Source organism: Macaca nemestrina, chromosome 9 (assembly GCF_043159975.1).
Source record: "Macaca nemestrina isolate mMacNem1 chromosome 9, mMacNem.hap1, whole genome shotgun sequence".
NCBI lineage: Eukaryota > Metazoa > Chordata > Mammalia > Primates > Cercopithecidae > Macaca > Macaca nemestrina.
In genome coordinates, this window is record NC_092133.1 from 119,550,454 (window position 1) to 119,569,397 (window position 18,944).

Below are 18,944 nucleotides of genomic sequence, written 5' to 3' on the forward strand. Positions count from 1 at the left end.
TGATGGGGTTTTCTAAATATACAATCATGTCATCTGCAAACAGGGACAATTTGATTTCTTCTTTCCTAACCAAACATCCTTGATTTCTTTCTCTTGCCTAATTGCCCTGGCCAGAACTTCCAACACTATGTTGAATAGGAGTGGTGAGAGAAGGCATCCCTGCATTGTGCCAGTTTTCAAAGGGAATGCTTCTGTTTTTTGCCCATTCAGTATGATATTGGCTGTGAGTTTGTCATAAATAGCTCTTATTATTTTGAGATATGTCCCATCAATATCTCGTTTTTGAGAGTTTTTAGCATGAAGGGCTATTGCATTTTGCCAAAGGCCTTTTCTGCGTCTATTGAGATAATCATGTGGTTTTTCTCTTTGGTTCTGTTTATTTGATGGATTACGTTTATTGATTTGCATATGTTGAACCAGCCTTGCATCCCAGGGATGAAGCCAACTTGATCGTGTGGATAAGCTTTTTGATGTGCTGCTGGATTCGGTTTGCCAGTATTTTATTGAGGATTTTTGCATCGATGTTCATCAGGGATATTGGTCTAAAATTCTCTTTTTTTGTTGTATCTCTGCCTGCTCTGACATTTTCTATGCTAGCAGCCTAAGAGCCTGACCATGAACTTACTGACCTGCTATGAAATTCTCTACTGCAAGTTTTTGTTTTTACAGTGTTACCTTTCAATCACTACAAGCCCTTAGAAAAACAAATTTAATAAATGCTTCACTTACTCTTTTTTTTTTTTTTTTTTTTTTTGAGACAGAGTCTCTTTCTGTTACCCAGGCTGGAGTGCAGTGGCGCGATCTTGGCTCACTGCAAGCTCCACCTCCTGGGTTCATGCCATTCTGCTGCCTCAGCCTCCCGAGTAGCTGGGAATACAGGTGCCTGCCACCACACCCGGCTAATTTTTTTGTATTTTTAGTAGAGACGGGGTTTCACTGCGTTAACCAGGATGGTCTTGATCTCCTGACCTTGTGATCCACCGGTCTCAGCCTCCCAAAGTGCTGGGATTACAGGCATGAGCCACCGCGCCTGGCCTCACTTACTCTACAGAGCAATAGTTCTTTTTATTTCTTTAAAATTCATTTATCTTTTGGGCCAGGTGCCATGGCCCATGCCTGTAATCCCAGCATTTTAGGAGGCCAATGTGGGAAGATCACTTGAGGTTAGGAGTTTGAGACCAGAAGAAAACACAGTGAGACTCCGTTTCTAAAAAAAATTAAAAACAGAAAAATTAGCTGGGCATGGTGGTGTACACTTGTAGTCCCAGCTACTCAGAAGGATGAGGTGGGAGGATTGCTTGAGTCAAGGAGTTCAAGGCTGCAGTGAGTTTTGTTTGTGGCACTGTACTCCAGCCTGGGCAACAGAGCAAGACCCTGTCTCTAAAATAAATAAATAAATAAATCTTTGAATATTCAAGAAATAACTGTTCACATTCAGACAGTCTCACATTAGTCTTACAGTTGTTTCCTCCTTTGTTTTCATCTTTAGAGATAGACAATTCCTCAATTCCTTTGCCCTGATTTCCTACTCAGCCTTGCATGTACACAGGATGGAAGATTCTGGCAATTATGAGACTTCTTTTCCTTAAATTCCCATAGGGAATGATAAGCCTCAAAGTTAATCATGTTGGAATGAAAGAACAGCCACATAGATGTTCAATAATGCACCCCGCCGGGGGACTTCCCCCTCTAACCAGTCTAAAATCCTCCTATGCCATTTAAGATCATTTTTGATTTTTCAGTCTGAGTGTTTCAGAGGCAGTTTGTTATGGAAATGGGAACACCTCTGGCTGCTGGGCTGGTCAGTGAGGTCTCTTTTCTAAAGTCATGCATTCAGAATATGGTCAATAAAGGAATCTGTCTGCATCAAGAAGTTGCTGCTGTTGTTCCTGTTTTCACATGAGTTTTATTTTCAAATTCCTGAGGGCTCACAGAAGAGTGGGAACATCTTGTGGCTACCCTTTCCCCGAAGGCCGACTACGCAGCGGCCAGACACCAGCCCCCGCCCATGGTCACATTCCAGACAGGCATTTCTAAGACAGCACCATGATTAAAAGGAAACTACTCCATCATTAAGACTCCAGACCTAATATCAGCAGGACCATTTTTCACGGAAATTATTTCTGCAACCAAATTCTATTGGAAGGCGGTTTTCATTTTACTTTTTAGTCTTCCTTTCTCCTGGTCTTCTCTGTTTTCACTGAAGAGAGAGTAAAGGAGAAGTGGCATAAATTCCATTGAAAAGAATTTGCTCTGGATGAGAGGAAAGGGCAGGGAACCAACCACTGTGGAAGTAGAGATTTAGACACGATAGGTTGTTGGAACCTGGCGATGGGGTGAGTCCGTGCTGCTGAACCCATCAATTTCTTTCTTTACCTTTCTTCTTTGTAAATTTCTAGGCTCTCAGCCTCAGAAAGGACTTCTGTGTTGCTGTCACTTGGCTCTGTCTGAATGGTAAAATGCTTCTCTCAAATGAGAAGTAGACACCTTGCATCCCAGGACAGCACCCAAGAGAGACCATTACACAGACACCAGTGATGTATATGACGGGTCCAAAACATGGCCACTGTTCCCCATTCTCTCTCTTGCATGTCTTCTAACAGCATCTGCGAAATGCACCATGCTCAGCCTTCCTGCATTTCTCCCAGCCCCCAAATACACTGAAGCAATAGAAATGAGAAATTATTCAAGTGGAGACACTAAGAGTCAGGCAGGTTTATCTCCAGGCACAGGCAGAATGAAGTGAGGGAAGGTTTCCTCCCTTCTCAGGAGCCGGAGTGGTGTGAGGATTTCATCTTGTCCTGGCTCCACCCTCAAGGTGCCTTTCTGTGCTGCCTGAGCTGGGGAAGGACTCCAGTGACAAACTGTGGCACCACGCGCCAGAGTACAGGCCGGGAGCTGGGCTTTCCTCACTCTCCTTCCTCCAGGCCCTGTGGCTGGGGACTGGCAGTAACAGTATCTGATGCGCCTGGGGTGACATGAGGGGCCGGCACTGGGGTGAGGTCAGCAAGGCACATACTTCCAGTGCAAAATTTAAGGATCTCCCAAAAGCTCAGTTACCATGATAAAGAATGTCTTTGTGCAATATTTTAAAAAAGCAAAATTAATGCAATAACCCATGACAAAACAAAACTAAATAGCAGCCTCCCAGGTAATCCAGCAATCATGTTCCTTGGTATCTACCCAGAGGAACTGCAATGTATGTTCACACAAATACCTGCACGTGAATGTTTATAGAGCATTATTTATAATTGGCAAGACTTGGAAGCAACCACAATATCCTTTGGAAGGTGAATAGACAAATAAACTGTAGTATATCCAGACTATAGAATATTATTCAGGCTGGGCGTGGTAGTTCACACCTGTAATCCCAGCACTTTGGGAGGCAGAGGTGGGCAGACTGCTTGAGCCCAGGAGTTCGAGACCACCCTGGGTAATAAGATGAAACCCTGTATGTACAAAAAACTTAGCCAGGCATGGTGGCACATGTCTGTAGTCCCAGCTATTCAGGAAGCTGAGGTGGGAGACTCATCTATGCCTCAAGTTGAGGCTGCAGTGAGTTGTGATTGCACCACTGCACTCCAGCCTGGGTGACAGAATGAGACCTTGTCTCAAAACACAACATAACACAACACAACACAACACAAAAACAGATTATTCAGATGTGAAAAAGAAATGAGCTATCCAACCATAAAAATATATGGAGAAAACATAAATGCATATTATTAAGTGGAAGAAGCCAATATGAAAAGGCTACATGCCATGGGATTCCAACTACAAGACATTCTGTAAAAGGCAAAACTATGGAGACAATGAAAAGATGAGCAGTTGGTGAGTGGTTAGCCAGGAGGAAGGGATGAATAGGCAGAGCACAGAGGATTTTTAGGGCAAGTGAAACCATTCTGTATAATACTATAATGGTGGATACACGTCATGACCTTTGTTCAAATCCACAGAATGCACAACACCAAGAGTGAACCCCAAAGTAAACTATGGACTCTGGGTGATATCAATGTGTTGGTCTCATTTCATTGACCGTAACAAATGTACCACTTTAGTAGGGGATGCTGATCAAGGTGGGGGCTGTGCATGCGTGGAGGCCAAGGGTGTATGGGAACTGTCTGTATTTTCTCCTTGATCTTGTTACAAACCTAAAAAGTTGCTCTCAAAAAATAAAATGATAAAAAAAAATCCATGATGAACAAACCATCAACATTTTAAACAAAGGCAAGATCAACAGGGCTTCATGGGAGAACTTAAAACTCTATGTGGATTGAGATAAAGTGACAAGGTACAGATCCCAAAAGACACCCAGGGCTTCCAGATGGCATCAACAGTGGGTTTCCAGGGGGTTACAGTTCAAAGTATCCAGTCTGCATATCTGAGGCCCCATAGAGTTGCAGCTGTGCTTCTGGGCCACCCAGGTGCTGGGAGACACCCCTGCTCATGGCCGGGGCTCTCTGGGGAGCACTGTTTATCCCAGGAACCCGTGCGTCTGTGTGTTAAATAAGGCCAGGAGGCGGGGAGTTTCCCAAAGACTAAGCTGAGCAAGGCCTCTGGGAGGGAGACTGCATTTGCACTTGCTGTGACTCACATTTTCCTTTCTATTTCCCGTCCAGGTTCAACTGGATTACGCCATAAGGGCCAGGTGCGGCTTGGGGGACATTCCTCAATCGGCCACAAAGAGGCGGTCAAGGGCAACATCAACCCAGCTGGCCCAGTGCCAGCCTCATTTTCTGGAACCAGAGCTTCCCTTCGCGTTGGCAAGAAACTGCTCATTTCTCTCCTCTCCTCTTACTGTGTTCCTTTGTTTCTATCCAGGAGCAGTGAAAAATGACAGGTCAAAAAGCCCCTCACAGGGAGGGCAGAATAAACAGGTCAGATGCATTTTTCAGCCTGCTGTGACAGCACACCGGCACTCTACAGCAAAGGATGCTGAGTAAAACGGAGCAATTTGCAGAAGCGTGGCCACCCCTGTGCAAAAACACCCGCCACCCTCAGCCATTCCTTGGGCAAGCCGGCCTTAGCTCCTGCAGTCTCTCTGCCCCAAGGCTTGGTTCCTGAACCTAGCAAGTCTCAACCTGCACTGCCAACCGTTCTTGGCTGCAGAGGAAATTCCTTCCTTTAAGACAAAAGATCCATTATCCGACAGAGTCAAAGTTCCCCAGGTATGGGGGGAGGCGGAGAGGCATTTATTCTTATCTTCATTTTGGTTTGCAAAGCCGAGGTTATCTTTACAGAGACCTGAGCTTCACTCATTTCCTTCAAGCACAAAGGAGAAATCCCGTTCCTTGCCTGGCTCCTAAGTGTGAGTGGAGTTAAGAAAGCACAAGTTTCAGGCCAGGCGTGCTGGCTTATGCCTATAATCCCAGCATTTTGTGAGGTCGAGGTGGGAGGATTACTTGAGTCCAGGAGTTCCAGACCAGCCTGGGCAACATAGTGAGACCCTGCCTCTACAAAAAATAAAAAATTAGTCAGGTGTCTGGGTGCGTGCCTGTCGTCCCATCTACTCAGAAGGCTGAGATGGGAGGATCCCTTGAACCTGGGACGTCGAGGCTGTAGTGAGTCATGATCATGCCACTGCACTCCAGCCTGGGTGACAGAGCAAAACTCTGTCTCAAGAAAAAAAAAAAAAAAAAAGAAGCCACAAATTTCTTGAATCCAGAAAGAAAACCCCAGCCTGGTAATGGTGTGGAAGCCTGTGTCATCTTGACACTGTCTTGGCCCATGATGCTCCTTGGGTGTGTCCCTCCTGTGTGTGTCCTTGTCCCTTCATTTGTAAGATGATGTTAATGGGAACTGAAGCCCTGCACTTCCCACTGCTGCCATTTAATTAACTGTGTGAGCTCAAACAAGCAAACACACCCATCAACAAAAAGCACATTTTCTGTGGTCTTCTCTCATTTACACAACGAGGACCTTAGATTACTAAGATCAAGTACACAAAATTTAATGTTAAATATTCACATTGATAACACAAATAATAACAAAGTTGTGGGTGTGTTTTTTTTTGATGGAGTCTTGCTCTGTTGCCCAGGCTAGAGTGCAGTGGCACGATCTTGGCTTACTGCAAGCTCTGTTTCCCAGGTTCACGCCATTCTCCGGTCTCAGCCTCCTGAGTGGCTGGGACTACAGGCGCCTGCCACCACGCCTGGCTAATTTTTTGTATTTTTACTGGAGATGGGGTTTCACCGTGTTAGCCAGGATGGTCTCAATCTCCTGACCTCGTGATCCACCCACCTTGGCCTCCCAAAGTGCTGGGATTACAGGCGTGAGCCACCGCGCCCGGTCAGGTTTCTTTTAGGACAGCTAGGACAATGTCTGAATCCAGTCTGCTTGTGTCATTATCTGCAGCTAAGAAAACAAAATCAGGACACCTTCTCTCATATCTATCTTCTTCTTTCTTCTCCTCCCAGCAAGGCATTTGCTCAGTTTTACATGGCGGAGTTCAGCTGTCTTTTGCATGCGCCAGACTCTGAAGGCTTTTGCATGTTGACCCTTTTCCTGTCCCTTCTTAGCCCCAAGCCCATCTGTTTGTAAACACAGGTACCCAAATCAGAACCTTAACATGGCAGTGAAGCATAAGAAACATCTGCCCAGTTGACAGAGAGGTCCAAATCCTCACGACTTGTCTATTTTGTTAAAGGGCCAAAAAAAAAAAAAAAAAAAAAAAAAAAAAAAGAAAAAGAAATTTAAAAAGCCAAGCAAGATAGAAAGTGAACTTCCAACACAAAAAAAGGAAATGATATGTGGTAAAAGCATAAAAAGAATCCTTCTACCTTTCAGAAAAGCTGTGTACTACACACACCAAGCCCCTCTATCCTTTCACGCGGTAGTGGAAACAGCCTCGTGTTCAAGGTTCTTATGAATAGTCACGGAGATGCTGGCCATGTTGTCCCTTTTTGTCCTGGAGCCACTCATCTCCTCCACTGAATTACCAGATAGGTGCAGCAGGGCTGGTGGAAACCCACAGCACTGGGTAAAAATGCCAAGTCCTGGCTTCTGGGACTGGAGAAGAGGTTTGCAAAGTGACAAGAGGATCATTCTGTGGCCAGTTCCTCACAATTTACTGTAGACCAGTGGTCCCCAATTTTTTTGGCACCAGGGACTGGTTTCGTGAAAGACAATTTTCCACTAATGGTTTCGGGATGAAACTGTTCCATCTCGGATCATCAGGCATTAGTTAGATTCTCATAAGAACATGCAACCTGGATCCCTCACTCGTGCAGTTCACAATAGGGTTCAGTTCCTATGAGAAGCTGATGCCACAGTTGATCTGACAGGAGGCGGAGCTCAGGCAGTAACCCTCGCTCATCCTCTGCTCACCTCTTGCTGTGTGGTCTGGTTCCTAACGGGCCACAGGACTGGTAGTGGTCCATGGCCTGGGGACTGGGGACTCCTGCTGTATAGTAGCAGGAACATAGGTAAAATACTACTAGCCCCTTGGCTTGAATTACTAATCCCAACCACTTCTGAATGTGCCCATACTCAAAGCCAGCTTGCACTTGATCTGATTACCCATCAGGCAAATCCTCAATGCTTGATATTAAACCAATGAAGTTTCCCAGTACTACAGTATTTGCAAATCAATATCAAATGAATGTTGAATGAAAGGGTATAGGTTCAGAAGTATAACAAGACACGCATTCAGTAAGAAAAGGGCATCAGAAACTGCCTTCTAAAGCTTACCCAGAGATCTTTCTTTCGTCTGGTTGGTTGACCTCACCACGGGAAGGCTCGCGCGAGTCCGGCTGCCTCTGGAAAAAGGGGTTGGAGCATCCCCCTCAGACATGGCTTCCAAAGAATCAGCGGACGTCTCTGATAAATGCTCGACCGGGTCACCCAGACTGGGTGGTTGAGGACTGTGAGACAGTTTGGGGCTCCTTGTCTGCAAAAGACATTTTAAAGAAAGTGGGAAAATAGACTATTATTAATCATGTTGAAAATATGTCCAATGCCATCTCTATTAATCTGGAAAAATAATATGGCAAGGGGGAAAAGTTCATCAGAAGGGTTAGATAGAGAAAACTAAAGACCTAGTGGGTCAAAGTATCAGTTGTGAAAATTACCGGAAAATAACATTGCCCTTAAGTGTTCCATTGTATTGATTGATTGATTGATTGCCAGAGTGCAGTGGCATGATCTCAACTCACTACAACCTCCGCCTCCTGGGTTCAAGCAATTCTCGTGCCTCAGCCTCCTGAATAGCTGGGACTACAGGTGCGCTCCAACATGCCTGGCTAATTTTTGTATTTTTAGCAGAGATGGGGTTTCACCATGTTGGCCAGGCTTTGAGTACTTTGAGTACTCTTGAACTCCTGACCTCATGTGATCCACCTGCCTTGGCCTCCCAAAGTGCTAGGATTACAGGCGTGACCTGCCGCACCTAGTCTCCATTAAGATTTTTATTATTTGACTTATGTGGTCCATTTTGAACAGGGGGTTTAGGAGAAGTCACATTATAGGAAAGCGATAGCAAACAATTTGCCAGACAAATTCTAACAGTGCTTTCACAACAGAGGGGACCGTATACTTTTCTATGCACCCAAGATGGATGAGGTACTCATACCAGAGTAAATTGTACACAACTGGCCCTTAAGAGTCTCATACCAAGACTGTTTCCACAATCAGTAAACTCACATTGCGAGGGAGATATTTATTTTATTTTATTGTATTTTATTTCATTTCATTTCATTTCATTTTTCTGAGATGGAGTTTCACTCTTGTTGCCCAGGCTAGAGTGCAATGGCGCCATCTTGGCTCACCGCAACCTCCACCTCCTGGGTTCAACCAGTTCTCCTGCCTCAACCTCCCAAGTAGCTGGGATTACAGGCATGTGCCACCATGTGCAGCTAATTTTTGTATTTTTAGTAGAGATGGGGTTTTGCCACATTGGCCAGGCTGGTCTCGAACTCTTGACCTCAGGTGATCCACCTGCCTTAGCCTCCCAAAGTGCTGGGATTCCAAGGTGCGAGCCACCATGCCCGGCCTTATTAATGATTTTTGAACAAGGTACGCTGACAATTATTTAGCCAGTCCGGCCTCGAGGTTTGGGCTACAGATTTCTTTCATGGATGCCCAAGGTGTGCCCGATACTCTGGCAGTACCCTTTGAGAATCGGATAAGCAGCTTCTTGCTAAAAGTACAAGAAGACCCCTCTCAACAGCATCAATTGTATTATCCAGACAATCACACCTTCCCATGCGCCTCTCAGGACCTTCCCATAGAGGAAAGCAGGGATAAGGTCAGTACCTTCCACCCTGTGTTTCTTAAGGGATGAGGCTTCAAGATGACTGGGTGTTCCACAGGAAACTCAGCTCAGATTACATGCCAATATCATGACCAGAAGGAACATGCATTAACAGTCAGATTGTCTCCTTTGGTTAATTTTTCTGTGCAAATCCCCAAAGTGGTGTATTCCTAGATTTATTTTTTACAAAGTCCGCTTCTGTTATGGGGATCTGGCTTTGACACACATTACAAGTATTTGGCCAGGAAAATTATCCCTAAATCACTGCCCAGTTCACCAAGATTTAGACAAATTCATGTGGTCCTCAGTGAAGTAGCTTCCTCTTTACCATGCTCAGCAGAATATCAAGGTATGATGTCCTCATCCCTGACATTTTTTTTAAAAAAAGAAGATAGATTCAGTTTAGCAAAATAGCCAAGAAATAATATTACTTTAAGCAACATGGCTACATTTATAACCTCTGCTGTATGGTCATCTTTGTAGCTCACGGCAGAAACAATACATTTGATGAGTTGTCATTTTCCATTGCAGAAGGTAATAATCCTTGAAGAAAATCAAAATCAAATCTGTTTCTTGTTCAGGGTCATCGTAGTGGTAGGTAAGTAGAAAAATCAAAGATGTAGGGCTATATATTTTCCTCCCTCACTTCCTATACATAACTATTTAGCTCCAAATGTAAACTCCTCTTTTCGTTGCTGTTCTTATTCACGTTCTCACTGAAAACGATCACTACATATTAGCAGTCTCCTCACATGCAGTACCCTCCCCTCTGATGCCAGCTTGCTGCTGAGACATCATTTAGTTCAGAGAAAAGACAATGGAAATTGCTGACACTTGTGCCAAATACCCTGTGATCTGATATGCTGGGAAAAAAAAAAAAAAGTCAAAATAGCATTTTGGAACAGTGCTAGGCACCATGGGTAAAAGTGCACCAGAGATAAAAGTTCTTGAGCTCGTCAAGCATATAATAAGGTCTATATGGGGGCAAAAGATAATGTATATGCAATAGATGGACAAGAAGAATGAAGAGGTGCATCACCCTGAGTGCAGAAGGAGTTTGGGGCAGTAACTGCTGAATTTAAAGGGGCATCGGGAGAGAAGAGGGAGGTGCAAGGGTTGCTCTGAACTGAGCAATAAAGCGCAGGGCCACCCACTCCAGCCTGGTCTTTCCTGATTGGACTAAACAGTAGTCACCTGATCTTAGTTGGATCAATCAAATTCTCACCCCTGGAAATGTCTTTCCTGATTGGGTCAAGAAGTAGCCACCTGAACTTAGTTGGTCCAATTAAATTCTCTCCCCTGTAAATTTAGATCTGGGACAGAGGATCTATTAGTCAATGTCTAGGGAGAACTTGAAACAACTTAGTTTTCAACTTGAAGCTGTGGTTAAAATGGGCAGGGAAAGTGAAACAGAGAAAAAGGGCAGAGAAAAAAATAAAGCAAATCTGTATTAAAAAATAGAGATGTGAGACCCCCATGATCTTCAGAGAGCGCAAAGGATAAGACAGCAGTCATGTGGGGTCTCCTGGGCTTCTCACTTTCCGTTTCCAGTACATTGTGGGGTCCTTCCAATTAATTTATTCAATTAATTCAATTTTTGTTCTTGCACTAGTTTGGGATAGCTCTTTGCCTTGCAAGCAAGCCACCACTGACCAACACCAATTCTAATGGTTCCTCCTGGCTAAGCCGCTACGATGTTCACATATTCATATTAGTAAGAACCATGGAGAAAGCTAAACTCTCTGGAGCTTGTTTCCATAATAATACTTCCCATCATTTTATATTTCATAGATGAAAATTTCTAAAAAAAAAAAATTCCCCCCAAATTTATGAGGGGTTACATACAGGAATGTTGATTTTATTTAGCAAAATAAGAGGCATTAAAGAAATCTTACTCTCTGTGGTATGATTTTTTTACCATAAGAAAGAAAAGATACTTTAATGCCAAAAAAAGGGGAAACAACCACAATTTCAGGTTTGATCTAGTGAAAAATTCTTTTTGTTGGAGTTAGCATTCTCATTTTGCCTTCAGTGAAAACTTTTCTCAGTCATGCATGGCCTACAGCTTGGTGTTTGAAGCTGCTACCCTAAGCTACTGAGTGGAGAGCGCCTCCTAACTGAGGGGGAAGCAGAGGATGATGGGAATATTCTCTGAGCCACGTGAGCAGGACTCAAGGGTCCATAAGACTGGATTTTCCTCCTTGCTCCATGGAGATCCCTGTTTCCATCACAACCTTGTAAAGACTTCCCCAATCATTAGGCAACCCCAAACCTGGGAACCCAAACAGTAAGCCCTTTGGGGTCATGCAGGAAGGGGGTGGTCTGTATAGTCAGGCCACCTGAACCCCACTGGTCCTTTCTAGTCTTCTCTTCTTCAAAGGAGACTCTCTGTCACCAAGACATGCTGGTGTAATTGACTCAATGCAGCTCTCTCCTCTTCTGCATCTGTGATTCACCCTCTAGAAATATTCTCTTCCTAATGAAAGGATGAGGGAAGAAATAAAGGACTCAACATATTAGGTGCCCGCTGCTCTGTACCAAGTAACTGTCATGTGGTAATCTTCTTTAACCTTCCCTGTAACCTCATACTATGGGTTATCACTGAGAAAATAGAAAAAGCGGGATGGGTGCGGTGGCTCACGCCTGTAATCCCAGCACTTTGGGAGGACGAGGTGGGTGGATCACGAGTTCAGGAGATCAAGACCATCCTGGCTAACACGGTGAAACCTCATCTCTACTAAAAATACAAAAAATTAGCCAGGCATGGTGGTGGGCACCTGTAGTCCCAGCTACCTGGGAGGCTGAGGCAGGAGAATGGTGTGAACCCGGGAGGTGGAGATTGCAGTGAGCGAAGATCGTGCCACTGCACTCCAGCCTGGGCGACAGAGCGAGACTGTCTCAAAAAAAAAAAAAAAAAAAAAAGAAAAGAAAGAAAGAAAATAGAAAAAGCAGCTTGCTCTGAAATTCTACCAAATGAAAAGAGCAAAGATCACGTGTGGTGTACTCCAGAGTTGACACCAGTGGTAAGATTGGTTGGTCATTAATTTATTCAGTCAGTCAGACAGGGTCTCTGTTGCCCAGGCTGGAGTGCAGTGGTGAGATTATGGCTCACTGCAGCCTCGATCTCCCAGGCTCAAGCAATCCTCCCACCTCAGCCTCCTGAGTAGCTGGGACTACAGGTCTGTACCATCATGCACAGTTCATTTTTTAAATTTTCAGTAGACGAGGTCTCACTTTGTTGCCCAGGCTGGTCTCAAACTCCTAAGCTTAAGCGACCCTTTCATCTCGTTCTGCCAAAGTGCTAGGATTACAGGTGTGAGCCACTGCACCCTGCCTCAAATTTTTATTTAACCGGGAGTCTGGGAATGCTAGTTCTAGTTCAGCTTCTGCCAAAAACTGATCCACGTATAACCTCACTGAGTCACAGCTATCTCATCTGTAAGGCCAGAGGTTGAGCTAGTTGGTGTCTCAGATCCCTTGCAGGACCAAAACTTTCTAACTCTAAGTACACATCACACAAGAAGAAAAGATCACGTCACCCAGAAAAAAAAGTTTACTGAGATTGCCTTCGAATTATTTATCCTATAGCACCTGCTCCACAGAAATACGTAGCTAGGTAGTGCTAAGATCTGGCTTTCCGCATTTATGTCCTCAAGTGCATGCAACATAGTTGAACAGCATTAATTTTTAAAAGATGGCCATGATTTCATTTTAACATCATAAACAAATATTTGCTGAAATGTTCACCAAGTGCACTGTTTTGCGAGGGGGATTGAATTTATTTATATTCTTTGCAATGCTATTGGATTTGGAGATAACAACAAAGATAAAAGAAAGTTAGAGCTAGAGGCATTGATGATGTATTTTTCATTCCCGTTTTCAGATCCTTAAACCCTAAATTGAAATGCCGAGGTCCTGAAAAGGAACCTGCAAATGTAGCTTTACATAATATGTTAATTGCCAGGAACAGTGGGGTGTCTGGCTAGCCAAGGTATTCACTTTGCTTCAGATTACATTCTATTGTGAAAAGAAAAATCAACATCGCTGTGATGAAGTTTTACTTCATCCTAATTAATGCCCAATTTGCCGCAGGGCATTTGAAAATACAATGAAGTTTTCCACATGCAAATATATTTGGAATGACTCATTCCTAGCACTCATTAAATGATGTGGTTAATTTAATCATGACATTCAGACACTTTTCTTTCACTTGTGTATCTTTCAACTTAAACCTAGTCAAAATTCTGATTTCAGTTGAAGAGAACATCCTAGTTGCTAGGTACTCTTATTAAAAATTCCAGGAACAAAATATTAAATTAACAAATAAATCATCCACAGGCTTTAGGTTTTCTCTACCATTCCTGCTTCGTGGTACTCCAAAGGAAAATGAACAAACTGGCACTACAGAAGCTCTACGCTTCTAAATTTGCTTACAGAGTCCTTTCTACAAGCCACAGTGCAGTTGCCTTTTCCCCCATTTTCTGCCCTCCTTCTGGTTTCCAGTCTTTAATGTCCATGCTGGGTTGAGGACTAAGGGTGGGAAGGAAGATAGGGAGCTCCATCGGGCACACCTGGCTTCCATCTTCCCTCCCATCCTTACATAAACCCTTCCCTGGTGACAGCATCAGCGGAGGTTTTCTTCCTTCAAGTGTCCACTTGCCATTCTCTGGTGAGTCCTGTGACCAACAGCAGGTGTATGTTTAGAACAGTGGCTCACACCTGTAATCCCAGCACTTTGAGAGGCCTAGGCAGGCGGATTGCTTGAGCCCAGGAGTTCGAGACCAGCACGGGCAACGTAGTGAGACTCTGTCTCTACAAAAAAATTAAAAAATTAGCAGTGTGGTGGTGCACACGTGTAGTTCCAGCTACTGGGGAGGCTGAGGCAGGAGGATGGCTTGAGCCCAGGAGGTCGAAGCTGCAGGGAGCTATGGTGACACCACTGCACATCAGCCTGGGAGAAAGAACAAGACTCCTATCTCTAAAAAATAATAGAAGAATACAAAATTTAAAAAAGAGCAGAAGGGCTTGGCTATGCATGGCTTCTTGGCAACTTCCCACAGCTTCTGTGGCTTATGGACAGAAAAGCAAAATCTGAGTCAATATCTCCCCAGTGCCATTCTTGCAATTATGCTCACTCTGGGGAATAGACTGAGACCCCCATGATTCTAAAATACAACAGGTGGGTGTGAGAACTGCAACACAAGTGGAGAAGAGAACTGTAGTTAGTTTTATTATGATCTTGTAATTTTGGGGGGGGGGTCTGGCATTAAAGACTCAGAGAAATGGTGGTGGAAGAGAACAAATCAGCAGCTTTTGTTTTTATTTTTTATTTTTTATTTTTATTTTTATTTTTTTTTTGAGACGGAGTCTCGCTCTGTCGCCCAGGCTGGAGTGCAGTGGCGCGATCTCGGCTCACTGCAAGCTCCGCCTCCCGGGTTCACGCCATTCTCCTGCCTCAGCCTCCCGAGTAGCTGGGACTACAGGCGCCCACAACCGCGCCCGGCTAATTTTTTGTATTTTTAGTAGAGACGGGGTTTCACCGTGGTCTCGATCTCCTGACCTTGTGATCCGCCCGCCTCGGCCTCCCAAAGTGCTGGGATTACAGGCGTGAGCCACCGCGCCCGGCCTGCTTTTGTTTTTAATAGAAACCTTGGGTGCACGCACTAGAGGGTCCTGCTGTTAATCTACAGTACAATATACACACACACAAAATCAAGTATTTAGTGGACATCTGGATGCTGCATGTGAGCAGTTTGTGGATACGTGCCAGACTAACTAGTGACCAGGAACTTCTGGACCTTAGAATAAGATAGATCTATATTCACTAACCCCGTTTTAATGCCAGCTTCCAACTGTGCATATCTGAGATTCTCATGTCTCTCCTAGCTTAAGTTGAGGTCTGAAAATTAGTATTTCTCTTCCCTGACTCGGACAAAGGAGAAGCATTTTCTCTAGGATTTATTTTGATGAAATATCCTTGATACACTCAGTTTATATCCTGTTTCTTCAAGGCTAATATTTCAACACTTTTCTCCCTTTTCCATCCACAGAGTACCCAGACATTATTCACGATTTTCACCTGTGAAAACAGAATGGCATTTGTTCTGGATGGAAATCAGATGATTCAGCAGTTGGGCAAAGTACAAGTGCATCTTTTGTTTCCACATTTTCCTTCTCTGTGTGTATTATTTCATTATCAGATTGGAAAGATGAAAGGGCAGTGATGCCTAGTACCCCGTGCTCATGGGTGGCTCATATAGAGCCAGCCACAGTCATCCCTGCACGGAGGCATCCACTGTGTGGAGTGAAGTGAGCCAGGCAGGACCCCTCTGCTAACCCAGTGTCACCATGCAAAGCCCCCTGCCCTCCTACAGCTGCAAACAAATAAATGACAAGGACACCTCTGTGCAGAAAAGGGTAGTTCCTCATTGTTTAAAGAAGCACCACACTATGCAAATACTCTCCATAGAGTATTATCTGTGTGTCAGATTCATCTTCTGAGGTATTGTTAATTTGCCTTGTCCTTGTGGTTATCAGAAACAAACAAAAAAAGTTATGGAACTTCTATTCCTAGCCATCGCCTCCTGGGAAACTGCCAAGCCTTTAAGTTCTAAGGTCTTCCCACAGGGAAGGGTTGTTAATGGTGTCTCCATGCTACAGAGGCCACTCTGAAGACTCTCTCCCTAAACTGGGATGAGAAGGTAAAGGTATTTGGAAAAGAAACCTGGACTTGCCTCCAGAAGAGGAAAGGAGGAAGTTCCTAATTAGGCAGGAAGAGGGGAGTGGATGACTTCTCAGACCCAAGAAGAGGGTGGCAGTTGTCAGGGCTGGTGATGGTGCTCTTCAAATTCGAAAGACCTGTATTCCATTTGCAAGAAGTGACCCACAACTGGGAGGGTGGATATGTGACATGCTTAGAGTGGCTGAAACCAGGTGCTCACACTTAGGATACTTGGCAAAGGTCCCCATAAATCTGGCTGCAAACAGGCTGCATGGAAGGCAATTCACTATGAGTCCCAGGAGACTCAGAGGCCCTGGCCTGGTTTTATTGGATTGGACAAGCTCCCCAAGATTTCCTTATGACTCCAAGTGAGGGGATAATGCCTCCCCTTAATAGGATGAGAATGAATTTCTCAATAATTGCTGAAGCCAGGATAGATTAGTTTGATTTGGGAAAAGTGGTAGCTCTCGTACTGGAGTGTCAGGAAGCAAATCTGTACATATTACATCTTTAATAGAATAAATAAATCTTGAAACAATTTGGAAGGCTGGTTAACAAATTACAATGTATGTGTACTCCAGAGTACTACACAATCATAATAAAGGTGTTTTAATGGAATTTTGGGGTATAATTTAGTAATTGGACACAATATAGCCAAAAACAAGCATGAGTTTTCTTTTGATGGTGGCATAATGGGTAACGTACTTTCTTTTTTAATAATTTCACCTTTTATTTTAGATTTAGATTTATTTTAGTGTGCAGGTTTGTTACATGGGTATATTGCAAAATGCTGAGGTTTGGGGTACAATTGATCCTGTCATCCAGGTAGTGAGCATGAAACTGACCCAGTAGTCCCACAGATTATTCTTTTTGATAAACGGAACAAGAAATTGACTCTTCTGGTCTCAAAGCTGGAAACTAGTATTTGTTTAATCTGAGTTCCTTCCTCAGGCAACACCTTTAGGCCTCTCAAAAAAGTATCCAAGAACTGAAACTCACCAGATCACCAGACCAGATGCCACACCCCTCATTCATCATGATTGTTTCTTTGCCCCTCCTCAGTTCTTGTTTTCTTACATGTTCTTATGTTTCTCTCCTGCTACATAAACCCCTAGTTTTAGTCAGTCAAGGAGATGGAGTTGAGACTGAGCTTCCGTCTCCTTGGCTGCAGCACCTGGTTAAAGCCTTCTTCCTTGGCAGTACTTGTCTCAGTGATTGGCTTTCTGTTTGGTGAGCAGTAGAACATAGACCAAACCCCTGGTGTTTTGGTAACAAGCATAGTATTCAATGGGTTTTCAACCTTTGCTCTCCTCCTGCCTCCCCGCTCCAGTAGTCCCCAGTGTCTATTGTTGCCATCTTTATGTCCATGTGTAGCCAGTGTTTAGCTCTCACTTACAAGTGAGAATATGCCATGTTGGATTTTCTGTTCTGCGTTAGTCTGCTTGGGATAAGAGTGACATACTTTCTTTATGTCTCCAAAATAAGAATATGTTGTTTTTACAAATCAGAGAATTGCTAAATAGGTCATGATATTTTTAAAGAATAGATCAGAGGAAGGGAAGGGAAGACTTTTCCATAAAACATTTAGAATCCAGAAGGATTCCTGTCTATGGTGACCTGAATGCATTCATGCCCATTCCTGTCTTCTCTCGTGTATTCTGTATGATTGGATTCTAGGTTTAAGAACTTGTGGTTAGAGATGGTCGCTGAAATGACAACACAAATGCATGGGGAAAACACGGGAAGGGAAACACGTTTTCATTTTCATGTCATGCAATATTTGGCAAGAATCCAGAATTATAAGAACTTCCAATTCTATAAAGCGATACAGTTAAAAAAGAAGCGCCAAGGCCATCAAATCAATTTCAGACATGCGAATTGCACTCCAACTTGTAAAGAGACAAGACTTCCGCATCTGTAGTTCTGATACCATTACAGTAATTTAATTTAAAGGCTCTTAAAATTTGATTCTAGGTAAATTTGGAATTTTAGCAATTTTCTATGATCCCCTAGATATTTTCTACCTTTCAACCTCTTAATAGTTTGTAGATGATACAGTATTCCTTTTTTTTTCCCTTGAAGAGGTTTGGTTCCACCTAGAGGAGCTGCTAAATCTGTTGCCTTGCAGAGGAGACAGGGGTTCTTATCAGATCAGAAGTCAGGGTGGCCTTTTTAACTCCAGGATTAGACATCAATCTGCCACCTGCCTGCCTTGTGGTTTACCTGTAACATGACATAAACTCTACTGAAATACCACCTCGAATTGTCTGCTCTCTGACTCCTCCCCAAAGTCAGAATGAGATAAAAGCTATTTAAAGAAAATAAAGCCTAGCTCGACCATGATCTCCATTTAGCATCCTTCTACCAAGTTAGAAAATGAGATCATCAGTAAGTTCCAAGTCTGGATCTCATTAACTCAGACGTTCCTCCCCTTCGGAAACACGTTCATGCAACTTGTATTCAGTGATGTGTTTTCTTCTTTTCATCTTGCCAATACAAAATTAATACAAATTTGCCAATACAAAATTACAAAATTGGGCTAGATGCGGTGGCTCACACCTATAATTGCAGCACTTTGAGAGGCTGAGACAGGAGGATAAATGAAGCTAGGAGTTGAGACCAACGTTGGCAACACAGTGAGACCCCATCTCTACAAAAAACAGACATGTTTTTTTTAGCCAGGAGTGGTGGTGCACCCTACTCAGGAGGCTGAGGTGGGAGGATCCCTTGAACCTGGCAGTTCGAGGCTGCAGTGAGCCATGATCACGCCACTGTACTCCAGCCTGGGTCACACAGCAAGATCCTGTCTCTAAAAAAACAAAAACCACATGAAGAATACTGCTGTTTACTTGTTGGTCCTGCCTACTATGCTGATCTGTGTACCTTTTATAAAGGCATGAACAATGTTTCTTTTAGAATTTAAAACAAAGGATATGATTTTGCTTCCTGAAGGATTAAGTATTACCTTGCCAT

The 18,944-nt window shown here is 43.7% G+C and overlaps 1 protein-coding gene across 25 annotated transcripts in view; it reads right to left on the reverse strand.

Annotated features, from left to right (window-relative positions):
• The window catches only part of LOC105480028 (KIAA1217 ortholog), a 910,528-nt gene that overhangs the window by 160,677 nt on the left and 730,907 nt on the right, over positions 1-18,944 (reverse strand). For all 25 annotated transcript variants that reach the window (XM_071070358.1, XM_071070357.1, XM_071070374.1 and 22 more), the window contains one exon: positions 7,690-7,888. In XM_071070358.1, coding sequence (XP_070926459.1) covers positions 7,690-7,888 — 199 coding nt within the window. The remainder of the gene's footprint in view (positions 1-7,689; positions 7,889-18,944) is intronic.